Source organism: Nanorana parkeri, unplaced genomic scaffold (assembly GCF_000935625.1).
Source record: "Nanorana parkeri isolate BGI_ZX_2015 unplaced genomic scaffold, ASM93562v1 scaffold1749, whole genome shotgun sequence".
In the NCBI taxonomy this organism is placed as follows: Eukaryota; Metazoa; Chordata; class Amphibia; order Anura; family Dicroglossidae; genus Nanorana; species Nanorana parkeri.
The window spans coordinates 36550-50764 of record NW_017308017.1 but is presented as its reverse complement, the minus strand read 5'-3'; the positions used below and the strand labels follow the sequence as shown (position 1 = coordinate 50764).

Below are 14215 nucleotides of genomic sequence, written 5' to 3'. Positions count from 1 at the left end.
TTGAACTCTTTATTATTTAGCCGCACTTCTGCCAAACTGCTGAGGGTTAGACAGGCCTTTTTTTAATACTCTAACAAGCCAAGCAGAATGCTTGATAGAGCATTGCGAGGCCCTCGATCTAAAAACTTCCTCTCCCATGTACACTCTCCATCTGGAACACGGCTTTCTACCTCCAAGGATATCACTCAGGAATTCCTAAATTTTTATAGAGATCTTTATAATTTGTCCCCTGCTTACTCAGCCTTGTCTCCCTCTAATCAACTCCTATTGACCAGTTTTTACACTCTTCTGGGCTCCCTACACTCTCTGCAAAAGCGGTGTCTTCCCTGGAATATCCATTTACTGAGAGAATTTTTCACAGCCCTCTCGTCGGCTCAAACAGGGAAGTCCCCAGGACCTGACGGCCTAACCCTTACCTTCAAGGAGGTCTTGACTCCTTGGTTTCTCAAAACCTACAACTCGATTACGGCAGGGCAGGGCAGGCCTAATCGAGGTGGATGCTCTTAGAGCTCACATTTCTGTCATTCCTAAGCCGGACAAAGATTTGACTAATTGTGCAAATTTCCGGCCAATTGCCCTCCTGAATGTGGACTTGAAATTATTCTCAAAAATATTGGCTAACCGGTTGTTACCCTACATCACTTGCATTATTCACCCTGATCAGGTTGCCTTTATCCACAGCAGAGAAGCCCGCGATAACACTACCAGGGCCATCAATCTGATCCACTCTGCCAGGTCGAGGGCCTGCCTGCTGATGTTGCTTTCTACTGACATGGAAAAGACCTTTGACCAAGATTAATGAGGTCCACTATATCTTGGTCTGGGCGCTAACCTGCTAGCTTCGATTAATGCTCTTTATTCCACCCCACAAGCAGCGGTCCGTGTTAATGGCACTCTCTCCGACTATTTTGGCCTGTCTAATGGTACCCACCAAGGTTGCCCCCTTTCCCCCCTGATTTTTGCCCTAACTCTGGAACTATTGCTGTGCACAATTAGAGCTGATACGAACATTCAGGGGCTGAAACTGGGGGGAGGGGGGGAGTAACCATAAAGTTATGACCTATGCGGACGACCTGTTGTTTTGCATCAATGATCTGGATAAGTCACTTCAATCTTTGCTCTCAGTTTTCACGCTTTATGGGAATCTCTCCAATTTTAAAATAAATTATAAGTCATCGCCTTGCCTGTATCAAAAGTCAAAGCCTTGAGAGTCTCCCTCCCATTTCAGTGGACTAGGTCTTCTTTAAAATATCTGGGGATACATCTTACGTCGGACGTCTCTCAGCTTTATAGTGAGAACATTCCCGCCTTCTAACGAAAATTAGGTTGGACCTTCAACACTGGCTTTTCCTCCCTCTGACTTGGTTTGGCAGATGTAGTGCTTTCAAGATGACCACCCTTCCACAGGTCCTTTATCTCATTCAGACTATACCTATAGCCATGCGGAAGCTGTTCTTTCAGAGTGCCCATTCTTTATTGTTACACTTCAGCTGCCTTTAAAACGTATATCCACTCTGACCCTTCCTAAATCATCTGGTGGGATAGGTTTACCGGACATACTATTATATTACCAGGCCCTCCACCTTTCTAGGACCTTGAACTGGTGTGTCCACTCGGACCCAAAGCCCTGGGTGGCCCTTGAACAAACTTTCACGTCAGTTCACCTCGCCGGACTCCCCAGGCTTTCTTCTGCACATTCTAGGGATTTACTATCCTACCCGACTATAGGTCCGACCCTTAGGGTGGTAAAGAAGACTTTTCCGTTGAAACAGATCTCCCCTTTTCCTTCTCCTTTGACACCAATTGTGGGAGACCCTGACTTTCCTGCGAGCTTGGACAACAAAAACCTCCGGTCCCTTTGGGAAATTCCAATTTGTAGCATTTTTTTACTCCATGGGTATGTTATAGATCCGTATTCGAATAGGTAGAAGTCTTTAGCAAATAATATGGAGTTCACACAAAAACTGACTCTCATACTGCAGCATAGGAATTGATTCATAGTAAGTATAGTGTCATAGATCTGATCATAACTTCCTTCCACACGTGGTAGATGAATCAACCCCTAATCATCCCACTGCCGCTGATGAGCAAACCAGTATCTGGGATATGTAGTGCCACACATTCTTAACAGGGCATTATGGTGCATTCAACTCTGAAGCTTATTTGTTTTAAGCAGCTATGTGACGGCTGACAGTAATTAAGTCTATGGCTCTGCATACAGACAAGTTCAATTTAGCAGTAGATGGGATTTATATATCACACATGGAGTATAGCGCAAGTTTGATATAGTAGTAACCCATTGCAATGGCAGTCTTAACCAGTCTTTTATGACCTATAGTACTTGCAGTTTTAGATGGTAACTAGGATGTAAGGATCCAAGATGGGGATGGTGAAAGGTGCAGAGTCCTTCAGATGTGGCAGCTTATCCAGGAGCAGCTAACGACCTGTGGGTGAGTATAGTTGTGTCAAGGTCTGCTAGGGCTGCAGGGGGAGGCAGGCATGATCAGGCAGGTCTTGTCCATCTGTCAGCCTTGCAGGGATATTGCTCAGTATCCACAACATGAGTTGGACACTGAGCAATTAAAACTTCCGCATTTTAAGCCGACGAGACAAGCGAGGGGGGAGGAGCATCACGGCACAGTGGAGCTGGGCGGCCACAGATCCCGACACAGGGATTATTACAGGTGGTTGAATAACAAGAAAGTCTTCTCTGATGCCTTGTCTTTGGCGGTGTACCTTAGACTTGTTCTGAGCTCTAGGGTCTAAAAAAGAGGACCATCAAGGAGCACTAGGCACCTTGATGGTGCAGGGTCATCGGTCTGTGGAGGAATTTCAGCTCCCTATCAACTTTTTGGAGCCATAAAAAATTCAACTGTCTCCTTTGCTGAACGCCTCTTCTGGAAGAGTCCACAATTTCCCTACCACGGTATATGTCATCCATAAAGAAGGCACCAATGCCTAAACTGGGTGGAACACCATATACCAGCAATTTCCACATTTTATATCCACAGCGTGGCAAACTGGCAAGTAGGCTTTACATATAATGGGCAATAGATGCTTCATCAGAAGATGTTTTGCCGATCTGTCTATCTTGAAGAATGCCACACATAAATTTGCTGGCATCTTGGAAGCTAGACAGATGTGTAGTCAGGTCAAGGGACCTGTTGGGGGCATTCAGCAGACACCTTGGTGGCAAAGTGGGACTGATACTTGATGTCATATGCTTCCCTGTTTTAAGCTCCTTTTGAAATATCTGCAGAAAATGAAACTAGATGATTTTTCCATCATTCTCATAGCATTGGACCATCTCAGAGGACCCTGGATCGTAGATCTGATTGGTCAGCTCATGCTTTGGCAGCTGTTGGTTCAGCAGGATCTGCTTTCAATCATGCAACCTTCTTCTCAGATGCTGGCTTTAATAGCATAAAGCCCAGGTGTTGAGAGTTAGGGGTATTCCTGATTCTGGCATTCCTATCTTGCTTAAGGCATGTAAGTAGGGTTCTCGTAAGGTGTACCACTCTAGAAAGTGTTCTTATAGTCATTTGAGTTCCTTGGTTTCATTTGTTGTTCTTTTTCATTCTGGATGGTTCTTTCCTTCCACCAGCTGTGGTAGAACTGGGCCTTGTGGTTATGGACAGGTTTTTATTATGACATCATTGTGACGGACTGCCTAGTACCCCGACTGGGTACCTCTGTCAGAAATCAGCTTCCTCTCCGCTGGAACCCGAATTCCAGTGTCCTCAGCCCAAACCTGCCTAATTATTGGACGGAACCAATATATTAGGACAGAAAGCTAAACTCCTTAAATATAGGACATCTAATTCCTCTCCTTGGGAAGCACTTAGCCACTGGGGATTAGTGTCAGCTGTACCTTTTTCCAGATGCTCCATCTGCTGCTGGGGGCAGAGGTCAGCTACCTCCTCTCACTGGAACTCCATTTGCCGCTGGGAAGAGAGGTCAGCTACCTCTTCTCCCTGGAACTCACAATGCTTCTGGGGAGAGAGGTCATCTGCATCCTCTCCCTGGAACTCCGGGGGTGTACCAGTTGCTGTGCAGAAGCTCTTGGCACTCTGCCCTGTTGCCAGCGCCTCAACTGGGGACTCATCAAGCTGTACAATCTCCACAGAAAAGTCAATTAAATCCACACTCTCTGGGGATGTGTTTCCACTGGGTCTGAGACACTCTGCTGAGCGTGTCCTAGCAGCTCCTTGTATGCCTTTCCCAGTAGCCATTCTTGTTTCACAATGTACTCCAAATCAGCTCTCAGCTCTGGAACCCCCTCCAAACCAAGCAAGTCTTCCAAGTATGCAAAAAGGTCCTCCAGGGCCGAGTCCCCATCATCCTCAAACTCAACCATATCCACCAGGGTGTCCCACAACAGTTCAGGGTCATCAAAGTCATAGCCCTCTGGATATTCAGCTTTAAATCCCACCTGAGTTTGTTCTGCATACCAATGCAGGGCACAATACCATTCATCCAGCTTTACCTATCGCTGAACCAACTTGTGCAAATCAGCCACCCAATGCTCCTGAGGCTGCTCTCCCAGGATTACCATTCTCAGGGCCATCTGATCCCGGACACTTTGTTCTGGAAATGGATGAAACCGGCCCTGGTGTGCCTCAGTAATATTCCATAGAGCTGTCCGTGCAGTCTGCCTGAGAATAAAGTAGTCTTCCATAGACAGACCCCTATCTCCCTCTGGACAGACGATCCGCAACCATTTGGAGTACTCCACTGCCGGGGTCATGGCTGCTTGAGTCAGTTCTCCTCAGCTGGCTGAGAAATGGATCCCGTTGGTGGTTTGGACTGCTCTGTAGGGAGGAAGCCGATCCCACGGCTTGCCACCAATTGTGACGGATTGCCTGGCACCCCGACTGGGTACCTTCGTCAGAAATCCGCTTCCTCTCCGCTGGAACCCAAATTCCAGTGTCCTCAGCCCAAACCTGCCTAATTATTGGACGGAACCAATATATTAGGGCAGAAAGCTAAACTCCTCAAACATCAGACAACACCAATGTTGAAGTGAAAACCAAGAACTGACTTTATTGAAAACCAGCACAGTATTTATACAGTTCTGGGTCTCTAAAAACATAATACAATCAAACATTAACAGAATGGAAGCAGATCATCATCCCCTCCCCGATGCCTTAAAGAATAGGGAGAGAGGAGACACATGTGATGGGATTATCTGCTGAGTGTCTATCATATGGTAAACTACTCCTAGAGTCAGCTATCTTAATCCCTTCATTAACACAATGAAACAAAGGGACAAATAAACTGTAACAAGTTCAATGGGAGTCTTAGTCCAGAATTAACCCCCTTCAGTGCTGCTGGATTCACAGTCTGTGAATGAACACAGGGTCACTTAAACGTAATGCCAGGGGAAATATGTAGTATGTCCACTCTACACATAAACCTAGGATAATAGTTCCTTGTAACCCCAAGAGGTCCGAGGGGGGTCTCCATAGTCCCAGGTCCATAGTCAGTAGGAAGGAGGCTAGCCCCAGGCTCCTCCAACAGCCCCAGTGACGGTTCAGTCCGTCAGTCATATTACAGGGAATAGCAGACCTATTTGATGCACACTGAAAAATACTGAAAAATTATTGTTCGGAAAAAGACAATGAAGCAAGTTGGTTTGAAACTGGCAACATACCTTATGGAACCTAATAATTTCATAAGGTTTCTTTGTCATTATTCTTGGCTAGTCTATTAGAATATTTCCCATGTGTAGTAAATAAAGCAGTAAGTAAGCTTCTATTATTTCTGACAGCATGTAATAGGGATCTACCATTTTTGATAAGTGGTACTGTGAATTTGCCAAATATTGTAACAAAACTAAAAAAAGAGAAACTTATTTAAATGTATGTAAACCCTGACAATGAAGTTCTCTCATTTGGTCCCTTTTGGTCTGCTAAATATACCTTTTGAATGTGTTTTGTTTTAACAGTTCAATAGGTGGGGAAAAAACTATTGATTCTGCCAGAAATCCGGTGAGCTGACAACTTCCTGTACACAAGAAGGAGTTCTAAAGAAAAGGCAGGGGGGTTGATGGCAGGTCTATGTCCTTTGTAATCTATCCAGTGGCGTAGCATGGGTTGTCAGTGCTCGGGCAAGGCAAGTATTGCGCCCCTCTACCCTGTGGACCTTTGGCACTCCCTGAGTCCCTTCCACCAGTACAATGTAGAGCCCCTTACCCCCCAAACACATGTAATGTAATTTAAGAAAAAAACTAATGTAAATAAAATGTAGGAAATTTAGGCTGTGTGTTGCTCTCACATCATCCTTCCATTTCACAAAAGCCGATTTTTCAATCACCTTTTGTGGAAAGAGCTGTCAGCCAAACCTCGTATTCTGACAATGGCGGGTGCTGGCTGTCAGAATACAATGGCTAGCAGGGGAGATTCCCTCACCCATACTGTTTAGTGTTGATGGAGGAATGCAGAATAATACCATCGGCTATAGAGTACAACAAATCCCAGCAATACAGTACTGTGCAAAAGTTTTAGGCAGGTGTGAAAAAATGCTGCAGCTCCTTTTTCTGCAGCATTCTAGACAGGTTGATTTATATCTGACAAGGCTACTAAGGACAGGGTTATGCCATAAAGATACTGTATGTGTATGTAGGCTTGCATATTGTGTTAATAATCAAGTTGGAACAAAGGTGGTATTTGCATAATGCACAATCCCTGGGTTTGGGGGCCCCTACTTGCACCATTTAATGCTCACCTGTCTCTTGGAAACAGAAGGAACAGACGGGTGCTTCCTCTATTTTGGAAATGTGACCTTGTCGTTCCATTAGACATGTGCATCAGCCAAAAATTTGATTCGTTTCGTTTTGATTCGGATATTGCTTTATTTCGTTTTTCGGAATCCGGGTCCAAAAGTCAATTCGTTTCGGGATTCGGATGAAATTCGTTAGCGGAAATCCGTACAAAAATTAGTTTCTAATTCGTTTCGTTCGTTGCAGCAAAGTGACATTTAAGAGGGAAAAAGAGTCTTTTGTTCTCAAATGTCTCTTTGCGGCAACGAAAGTTCGTCCAAAAAACGAAAGTTCGTCCCACAAAAACGAATCGTAAATTTGGATTAGTTTGCATTCGTTGTACCTGTAGTTCGGAATTCGGATACATCCAGATTCGGAACGAAACGAATCGCACGTGTCTACTTTCCATCACATGCTCCACTCCAGCTACGCAACACCCCAGTTAGTTCTCTAGAGATAGGATCTGTAGCACACTTTGTCGCTACACAAATACCTACACTCGTGAGTGCAATTGTTTTAATTTGATATTTCTTAAATGGAACTGCTACACTATGCCAGTGTGCTCTTCTATACTTTTGTTATGTAGTTGCTCTCCCACTTACACCCGTTACATCACATCAAATCCCATTGCCCTCTTGAGGGAATCTATGGGAAAATCAAGAAAACCTTTTTTCCATGGTTATAAAGGACTTTGCTGACCTTTTTCTCATATTGAGTTCTATCCCTTCCCTTGTCTTTGGAATAATGCTACTCCAGTCTGCTTTTTCAAAGCAGTCCATTTTTACCTCTTCAGATAACATTGTTCTAATTTGAGTGCCGGGAGTCCTTATCCTAAAGACACACCCTTCTTTCAAGTAAATATTGTTTACTAATGCTCCTGTACCTCCCTGAAAGGTCAACAAATAATACTCTTTTGTCCTATGGTCCTATCCCTTAGTGGGATACTGTAAACCAGTAGACTTCGTGATACCTGATATCCTGACCATAATTTCCTCACCTACTTTTTCCTTGTGCTGCTAAGCAGATTCCTAACCTTGATTCCTTTGCAGTGGATTCTGCTCATGACAGTCCAAAATATATTGATTCCTAGAATAATTTTTTTTTATCCTTGGTCAAGCAGGGTTTAATATAGCTGTTGCACTTCTCCAAGTATTTTGTGTACAAATAGCATGGATTTCTTCTCATCTTTCTGCTGTATTTATTGGCATTACAACTAGGCCCTTGTTTCCATCGGCACGGGGACAAGGTGCTATTCCAGGGGCGGCCCTGGAAAAGCACCCTCCCAGTGCCGAGGGCATGTGGCCTAGTATGACGGGGGGCGCTTGCTCATCCCCCCCCTTTCCTGCCCTGCCAGGCCTGTGCTCGGATCAAGGGTCTAGTTGGGTATTTTAGGGGGGACCCCACGTCTTATTTTACCCGGGATTTAGGCTTGCTGCTTTGTTCTGAGATCACGCATTTTAAGCGAGTAGCTTTTTAAGAAAATAAAGCTGTTTCGTGTATGCGGTTTTACACTATGGAGTGTGTTTGTTTCCGTCCATGACTACCTGCATCCTGTCCCTGAGAGTTAAAGTGAAAATTTCGGAAGTTCTGAAAAGCCAGTGAACAAGCGTGTTCCTGTTACCTTGGCGATTCTCATGAGTGCAATGAGAATGCAGATTTTCACATTCATTATCTACACACCAATCACGTTGGATGAAAGATTAAATATTTGCACAGTATTTTGACTTCAGTATTTGCACATTATCACGATTTATAATACTGAACTTTTGCATGAGAGGACTTGACACTTATTTGCATTTATACATGTAATATTTATTAGCTATTAAGTGTTGTATTTACATATTTTTGCATTATTTTTTTTTATTTATTCTGAGCATGGCACAATTTATTATTATTTAGTGTATTTTGTTAAGCAAGATAATCTGAGGTGGTGTCAATAATCGGGAACACAGTTATATTGTCAAGTTTGACAGGATTCACTTTTTTTCTGTTTCAGTGCCAACTATTTTCCTTAGCAAGAAGCCAAAAGAAAAAGAAACAGATGCCAAAACTCAAATAATTGAAGGAATCACAAGACTAATCTGTTCAGCCCGACAGCAGCAAATTATGCTGAGAGGTGAGACTGAGAAATAGAAATATGTATGGGTGTCAAATTAGAGCAAATTAAGTAAAGATGAAATGCAAAACAGAGTCTTGGTGAAGCCTGACACTTCCAACAATATTGAACTATTTACGCAGCAGTCACTGCTCATTTTGGATCACAAACACAAGGGAATTAGTCCCACTGTATCTGGTCTCTCCGGCTCACAATCCACTAACAGTCCTGGGGTGGCCTGCAGTTCTCCCTCTTAAGGACCTGATACCAGCAGTCTGAAATGTTGTCCAGTCTGGATTGAGTTCTTACATTCCTCGGAGGCCTCCTTGGCACTGCTGAGTGTAGCCCCTCCCCTGCTGTATTCAACCACAGAGAATATATGTGTACGTCTATGCCTTCCTCTGCAGAATCATTATGTGATCTGCTTGCAACCTTAGAGGCCTTTGAGCCTTTGGTTGTGGTGGCTCTCTGATGAAAAGTCTCCAAAATTCTTACTGGATTAAGTTGTCCCTGAGGAGTCGCAAGACCATTTTGGCTCTTATTGACGTGGTGCATGCCAACTTAACCACCTCCCGTCCAGCGGCTGTACCTCAACGGCCGGACACGGGCCTTGTAGAGGTGGGTGGGCATTTTAAGACGTCCTTCCCCGCCCCCACTCGTGCACGATGTCCATTGCATGCACAAGTGGGAAAACTAAGTTAAAGGAGAACTATGAGGTGAGTGATTTCCACTCATCCTCATAGTTAGAGCCGACCTGTGACAAAGAAGCTGTCACAGGTCAGCTCTATTGATCTGGAAGTGAGCAGAAACATGCAGCCAATCCCCTCACTTCCTGATCGTCTCCCTGCAGTGAGCGGTGACTGTCAGCCCCTCCCCGCAGGAATTCCCCCCTCCCCCTCTGATCCTTCAGCGCTGAGGGGAGTAACGAACGTGGGAGGGGGCGGGCACAGCTGACTCTGCCTCTAGATAGGCAATATTGTCGGGATCTGCACCGGATGCGGCGTTATAAGTATATCGCGGGCAATAGCTCGCTTAATACTGAGCTTTGGGTCATGGGAGGAGGTTAGTATATGTCCTCCCGTGACCCTAAAGAGAACTATGGGGAAAAACACTTACCCCATAGTTCTCTTCTAAATGTAAACAGCCGACGATGGCTGATTAAAAACAAGCATTCCAGAATCTCTAGAGATGCCGATCACTTGTATTTTGTGTGGGTGTGCAGCCCCCCCAACCGTGCTGGTCCCATTGATCCGCTGTGCCTGGTGCGGGTCGGGACCTGCACGGTGGCTCTGTCACCGTACACAATCTCCCTCTGAGCTCCTCTCTGGTGTCAGAATGCAGGAAGTGATGTAGATTCAGCTGTCATTCCCAGCTACAGAAGCCGGAGAGAAGCTGGTGAAGCAGATCTCGGCTTCATCAGCTTCTCTGGAGGTCCCTAGGTGACATTAGGGGTCTTGGAGACTCCTGATGCCTCCATAAAGAGGACCTGTCAGGTAAATTGGTTATGGAGAGCAATAAAGTTAGGTGTAAAAAAATGAAAGCATAAAAAAAATAAAATCACACAAAAAAGTCCCTGACATACACATGCAAACATACGTCGGGTGGGGCTACATGCGAAAACGACGATTGTGCCCCTTGTGTTACATATCATCGCGAACGTTGTTTCGCGAGCAATGATTCTGGGGCAATTAATCACTGATAACACTAAACTGATGAGCAGTGAAAGCTTTTAAAGCATCGCCTATGGCCAGTTTTGGGTGTAGTAGTTTTTTTGCAATTTTAAGGCTTGACATGTTTGGTGTCAATTTACCCCGACGTGACCCTGTCTTTTATATTTTACCAAAAATTGGGGTGATGATGTTGCAACACTGAATAAATGTCAGGCAAAGTACTGCAGCACTGAATACTGAAAAATGGCCTTGACGGGAAGGGGGTTTAACACGCTGGTCTTCAAGTGTATTTCCATCTTTGCAGTCAAATTTGAGGAAAAACCCTCTATATGTTTATTGTGTGTTCCCATTCACACAGCATAATGTAAATAAATATTTCTTACCTTATAGATGTTTTGTTGCAGCAGGCAACATGGCTGAATCCAGTTTTTTTCCTTAGCACCTTCACAGTGGTCTATGATTCTAGAAAGACTTAGGCCTGAAATTTGAGGATTGTGTTTCTCTCATTAAATTCTATAACATACAATGCACAAGCCAGGGTTGTAATCCTTTAACCCTTTGTTAGGACAGTCAGGGTTCAAATCTACTTTACAAATTATAATGAACAAACCCCTCACAACCCCTCCTAACATTACTGGAGAAGGAAGTAGACATTTTAACCCTTAAGAAGCCAAGAAACTCTAACCCAAGTAAAAGCAATTTAAACTGCAAGAAGTATTTTTTTAAATATATCTTTTAGCTTATGCTATGTGAATGGCAACATGTAACAAAAATAAAATAGCTCTTATCCCAATTTGGCTGTGAAAGTGGAAATACACTTTAAAGACTGTGATGGAGCCTGCAGCTTCTACTACTGTTACTACCAGCCTAGGGTTACTGAGAGGCCCTAAGACCACCTAAACTTTTATCATGCACATGCTATTTCCAGATTTTCTGTATGCTGACTGGAAAATTCCTGATAAGCTGTTTACAGCTCCCAAACGGTTTTTGGTTCAGTACCCATTTAAGAGGCCTTTATTAAGAAGTGGACTGTTCTCTTTTTGTCATCTCTGATGGTCACCAAATGGTGGTTGATGGTCTGGAGCCACCTTCTTGTTCCACCATTTCAAGATGGTTCAGGTAAATCATCATTCAAGCTTATGGTCTTTATCGGTTTTCACCTTTACCTGTTAACCACTTGCTGTCCGGGGCATTTTCTTACTATTTGCGCACACATGATAAAATATTAATTTTTGGCTAGAAAACAGCTTCAAACCCCCAAACAATTATATATTTGCTAAAAGCAGAGGTCCTGTAGAATAAAAAAATGCTAGTTGCAATTTTTTATGTCGCATGTTTTTTGCGCAAATGTTTATCAAACCAGTATTTTTTAGAAAAAATAAACTAAATTAAAATTGAGTGCACAGAAACATAATATAATACCCAATTTTTTGGTAAAATATGAAAGACAGGGTCACATTGGGTAAATAAATACCAAGCATGTCAAGCCTTAAAACTGCGTTCGCCCGTGAAGCCGCAAAAAAGTCAATACCGAAAATTTCCCATACGGAACATTTTAAACGCTTTTACCGCTCATCAGTTTAGTGCTAACAGTGATTGATGGCCCTAGAATTATTGCTCTCCCTCCGACGTTCGTGGCGATATGTAACGTGTAGCGCAATTGTCGTTTTTGCACGTAGGCGCAACAACGCGAGTTTGCGTGTGTATGTGCATGCACGTGGGGGGCTTAAAAATTTTTTTTAGAATTTTTAAATGCTACACTACACTAACCCTATTGCTATCACATAGCGGGTTAACAAGCACCCTATGTAATAGCAGATGGGGTGTGACGGGTCCTCTTTATGGAGACATCAGGCCCCTTTCAGACCCCTAATGTCACCTAGGGACCCCAAAGAAGCTGAGGAAGCAGAGATCTGCTTCCCCAGCTTCATCTCCTGGGTCTAAGAGCCGGAGACTGTAAGAGTGACACCAGAAGTGATGTAATACACATCACTTCTGGGTCCAGTAATCGGAGGAGAGGTCAGTGGCTGGAAGCCGCTGAATCTCTCTCCGATCATTGCGGGGAGATCCGCCGAGCCGCTCCCGGGCGCCGCACGGGGACAGCGGTGCCCAGAGAAGCCTGTGGCGGGGGGCGCGCCACATGGCACGTTAACAGCAATCGCCTGCAGGCGTGTTCTTGTTTTAACCACTTCTGCGGGCCGCCGTCTATTGACGTATTGCGGCCCGGAAGTGGTTAAGGCACACTCTACCAGATCTGTGAATTCTTCTTTGGCTTTTCGGCATCAGTCAAGTTTTTCCCAGATTTGCAAGGCTGCAACCTGGTCTTCTGTTCACACATCTTCCAAATGTGTGATCAGAAGACCTCATGGATGCTGATTCCAGCATTGGGCATAAGGTTCTTCAGGTTGGTTCTTCATAAACCAACAGACCACCAAACAAAACATTTCATCATTTCAATTACATTTTGGTACTATTGTGTTACTTTAAAATTTCAGCATGCTTTTCTGCGTTATTTTTGCTTTCCCAGGACCGCCGATCTGTTATGACATTTTTGCTCTGTTTTGTTTTTCTTTTACCTTCTGTCACAACCTGTTTTTCCCTAGTTGTTATTGTTTGTTTCTTTTTCTAATGCAAGACACATCTTCTTGCCTTTAACCCCTACATGACTGAGCTTGTTTTTAGTTTCTGACACACTTTTTATATTTTTGCTGTGTGATTCTCCACGGCAGTAATATACTTTCTTACTAAGTGCACCCACACATATTATATATTGTTTTTTAGAGGACAGATAGGGCTATATATTTATATCCCATATGTGTGCCTAACGCCTCACTTTGGACAAATAAAATATAACAAAATGAGGAAAAAACTTAAAGGAGAACTATTGGGTCAGTGTTTTTCCCCATAGTTCTCCTTGGGGTAACGGGAGGACACAAACTAGCGTCCTCCCGTTACCCTAAGCTCAGTATACCGCGAGCTACAGCTCACGGTATACTGAGACGCCGCATCTGGAGCGGATCCCGACTTAGATGACGGGATCCGCCCAGCTGCGTGAGTGACAGCTGGCTCTGCCTATCTAGAGGCAGAGCCAGCTGTACCCGCCCCCTCCCCCGTCCGTTCCGTCAGTCAGCGCTGGCAGATCGGAGCGGGGAGAGGGGAATCCAGCCCCTCCCCCTGTCACGGCAGAGAGCCGTGACAGGATCGAGAGGTGAGGGAACCCTCACCTCCCGATCTACTGAGCCGACCTGTGACAGTCTCATTGTCACAGGTCGGCTTAGAACTATGAGGTGAGTGGAAATCACTCATGTCATAGTTCTCCTTTAAAGAAAACACTTTTTCCCCAGTTTTGATTATTATTATTTTTTATAAAAATAGCACCGCTAAAATAAATTCATTTATTTGTCCTTTGTTTGGAAACACCTCACATCCCTAGAATTTTAGAAAATGTTCTTTACTTCTCAGCCGTAAAACTAAAAGCTAACATTTTAATTTTTTTTCTCTAAAAATAGTGGTTATCTGGCACACAATGTCACTGTCACTAAGTGTCACACAGTGACAGCAACATACTTTGAACATCGCTGTCATGAGGGGATTAAATGTAAAAAAATTAACCCCTTAGGTTTAAAAAACAAATCTGCAGCTTAGCTGAAGATTTTTGTTGCAAGGCATTAACTTTTATAATAATGATAG

The 14215-nt window shown here is 44.0% G+C and overlaps 1 protein-coding gene across 1 annotated transcript in view; it reads left to right on the top strand.

The window, feature by feature from the left end:
- LOC108799531 (phosphofurin acidic cluster sorting protein 1-like) overlaps nucleotides 1-14215 on the top strand; it is a 235587-nt gene that overhangs the window by 219494 nt on the left and 1878 nt on the right. Inside the window, exon 21 of the mRNA XM_018571396.1 lies at nucleotides 8757-8876. Coding sequence (XP_018426898.1) covers nucleotides 8757-8876 — 120 coding nt within the window. The remainder of the gene's footprint in view (nucleotides 1-8756; nucleotides 8877-14215) is intronic.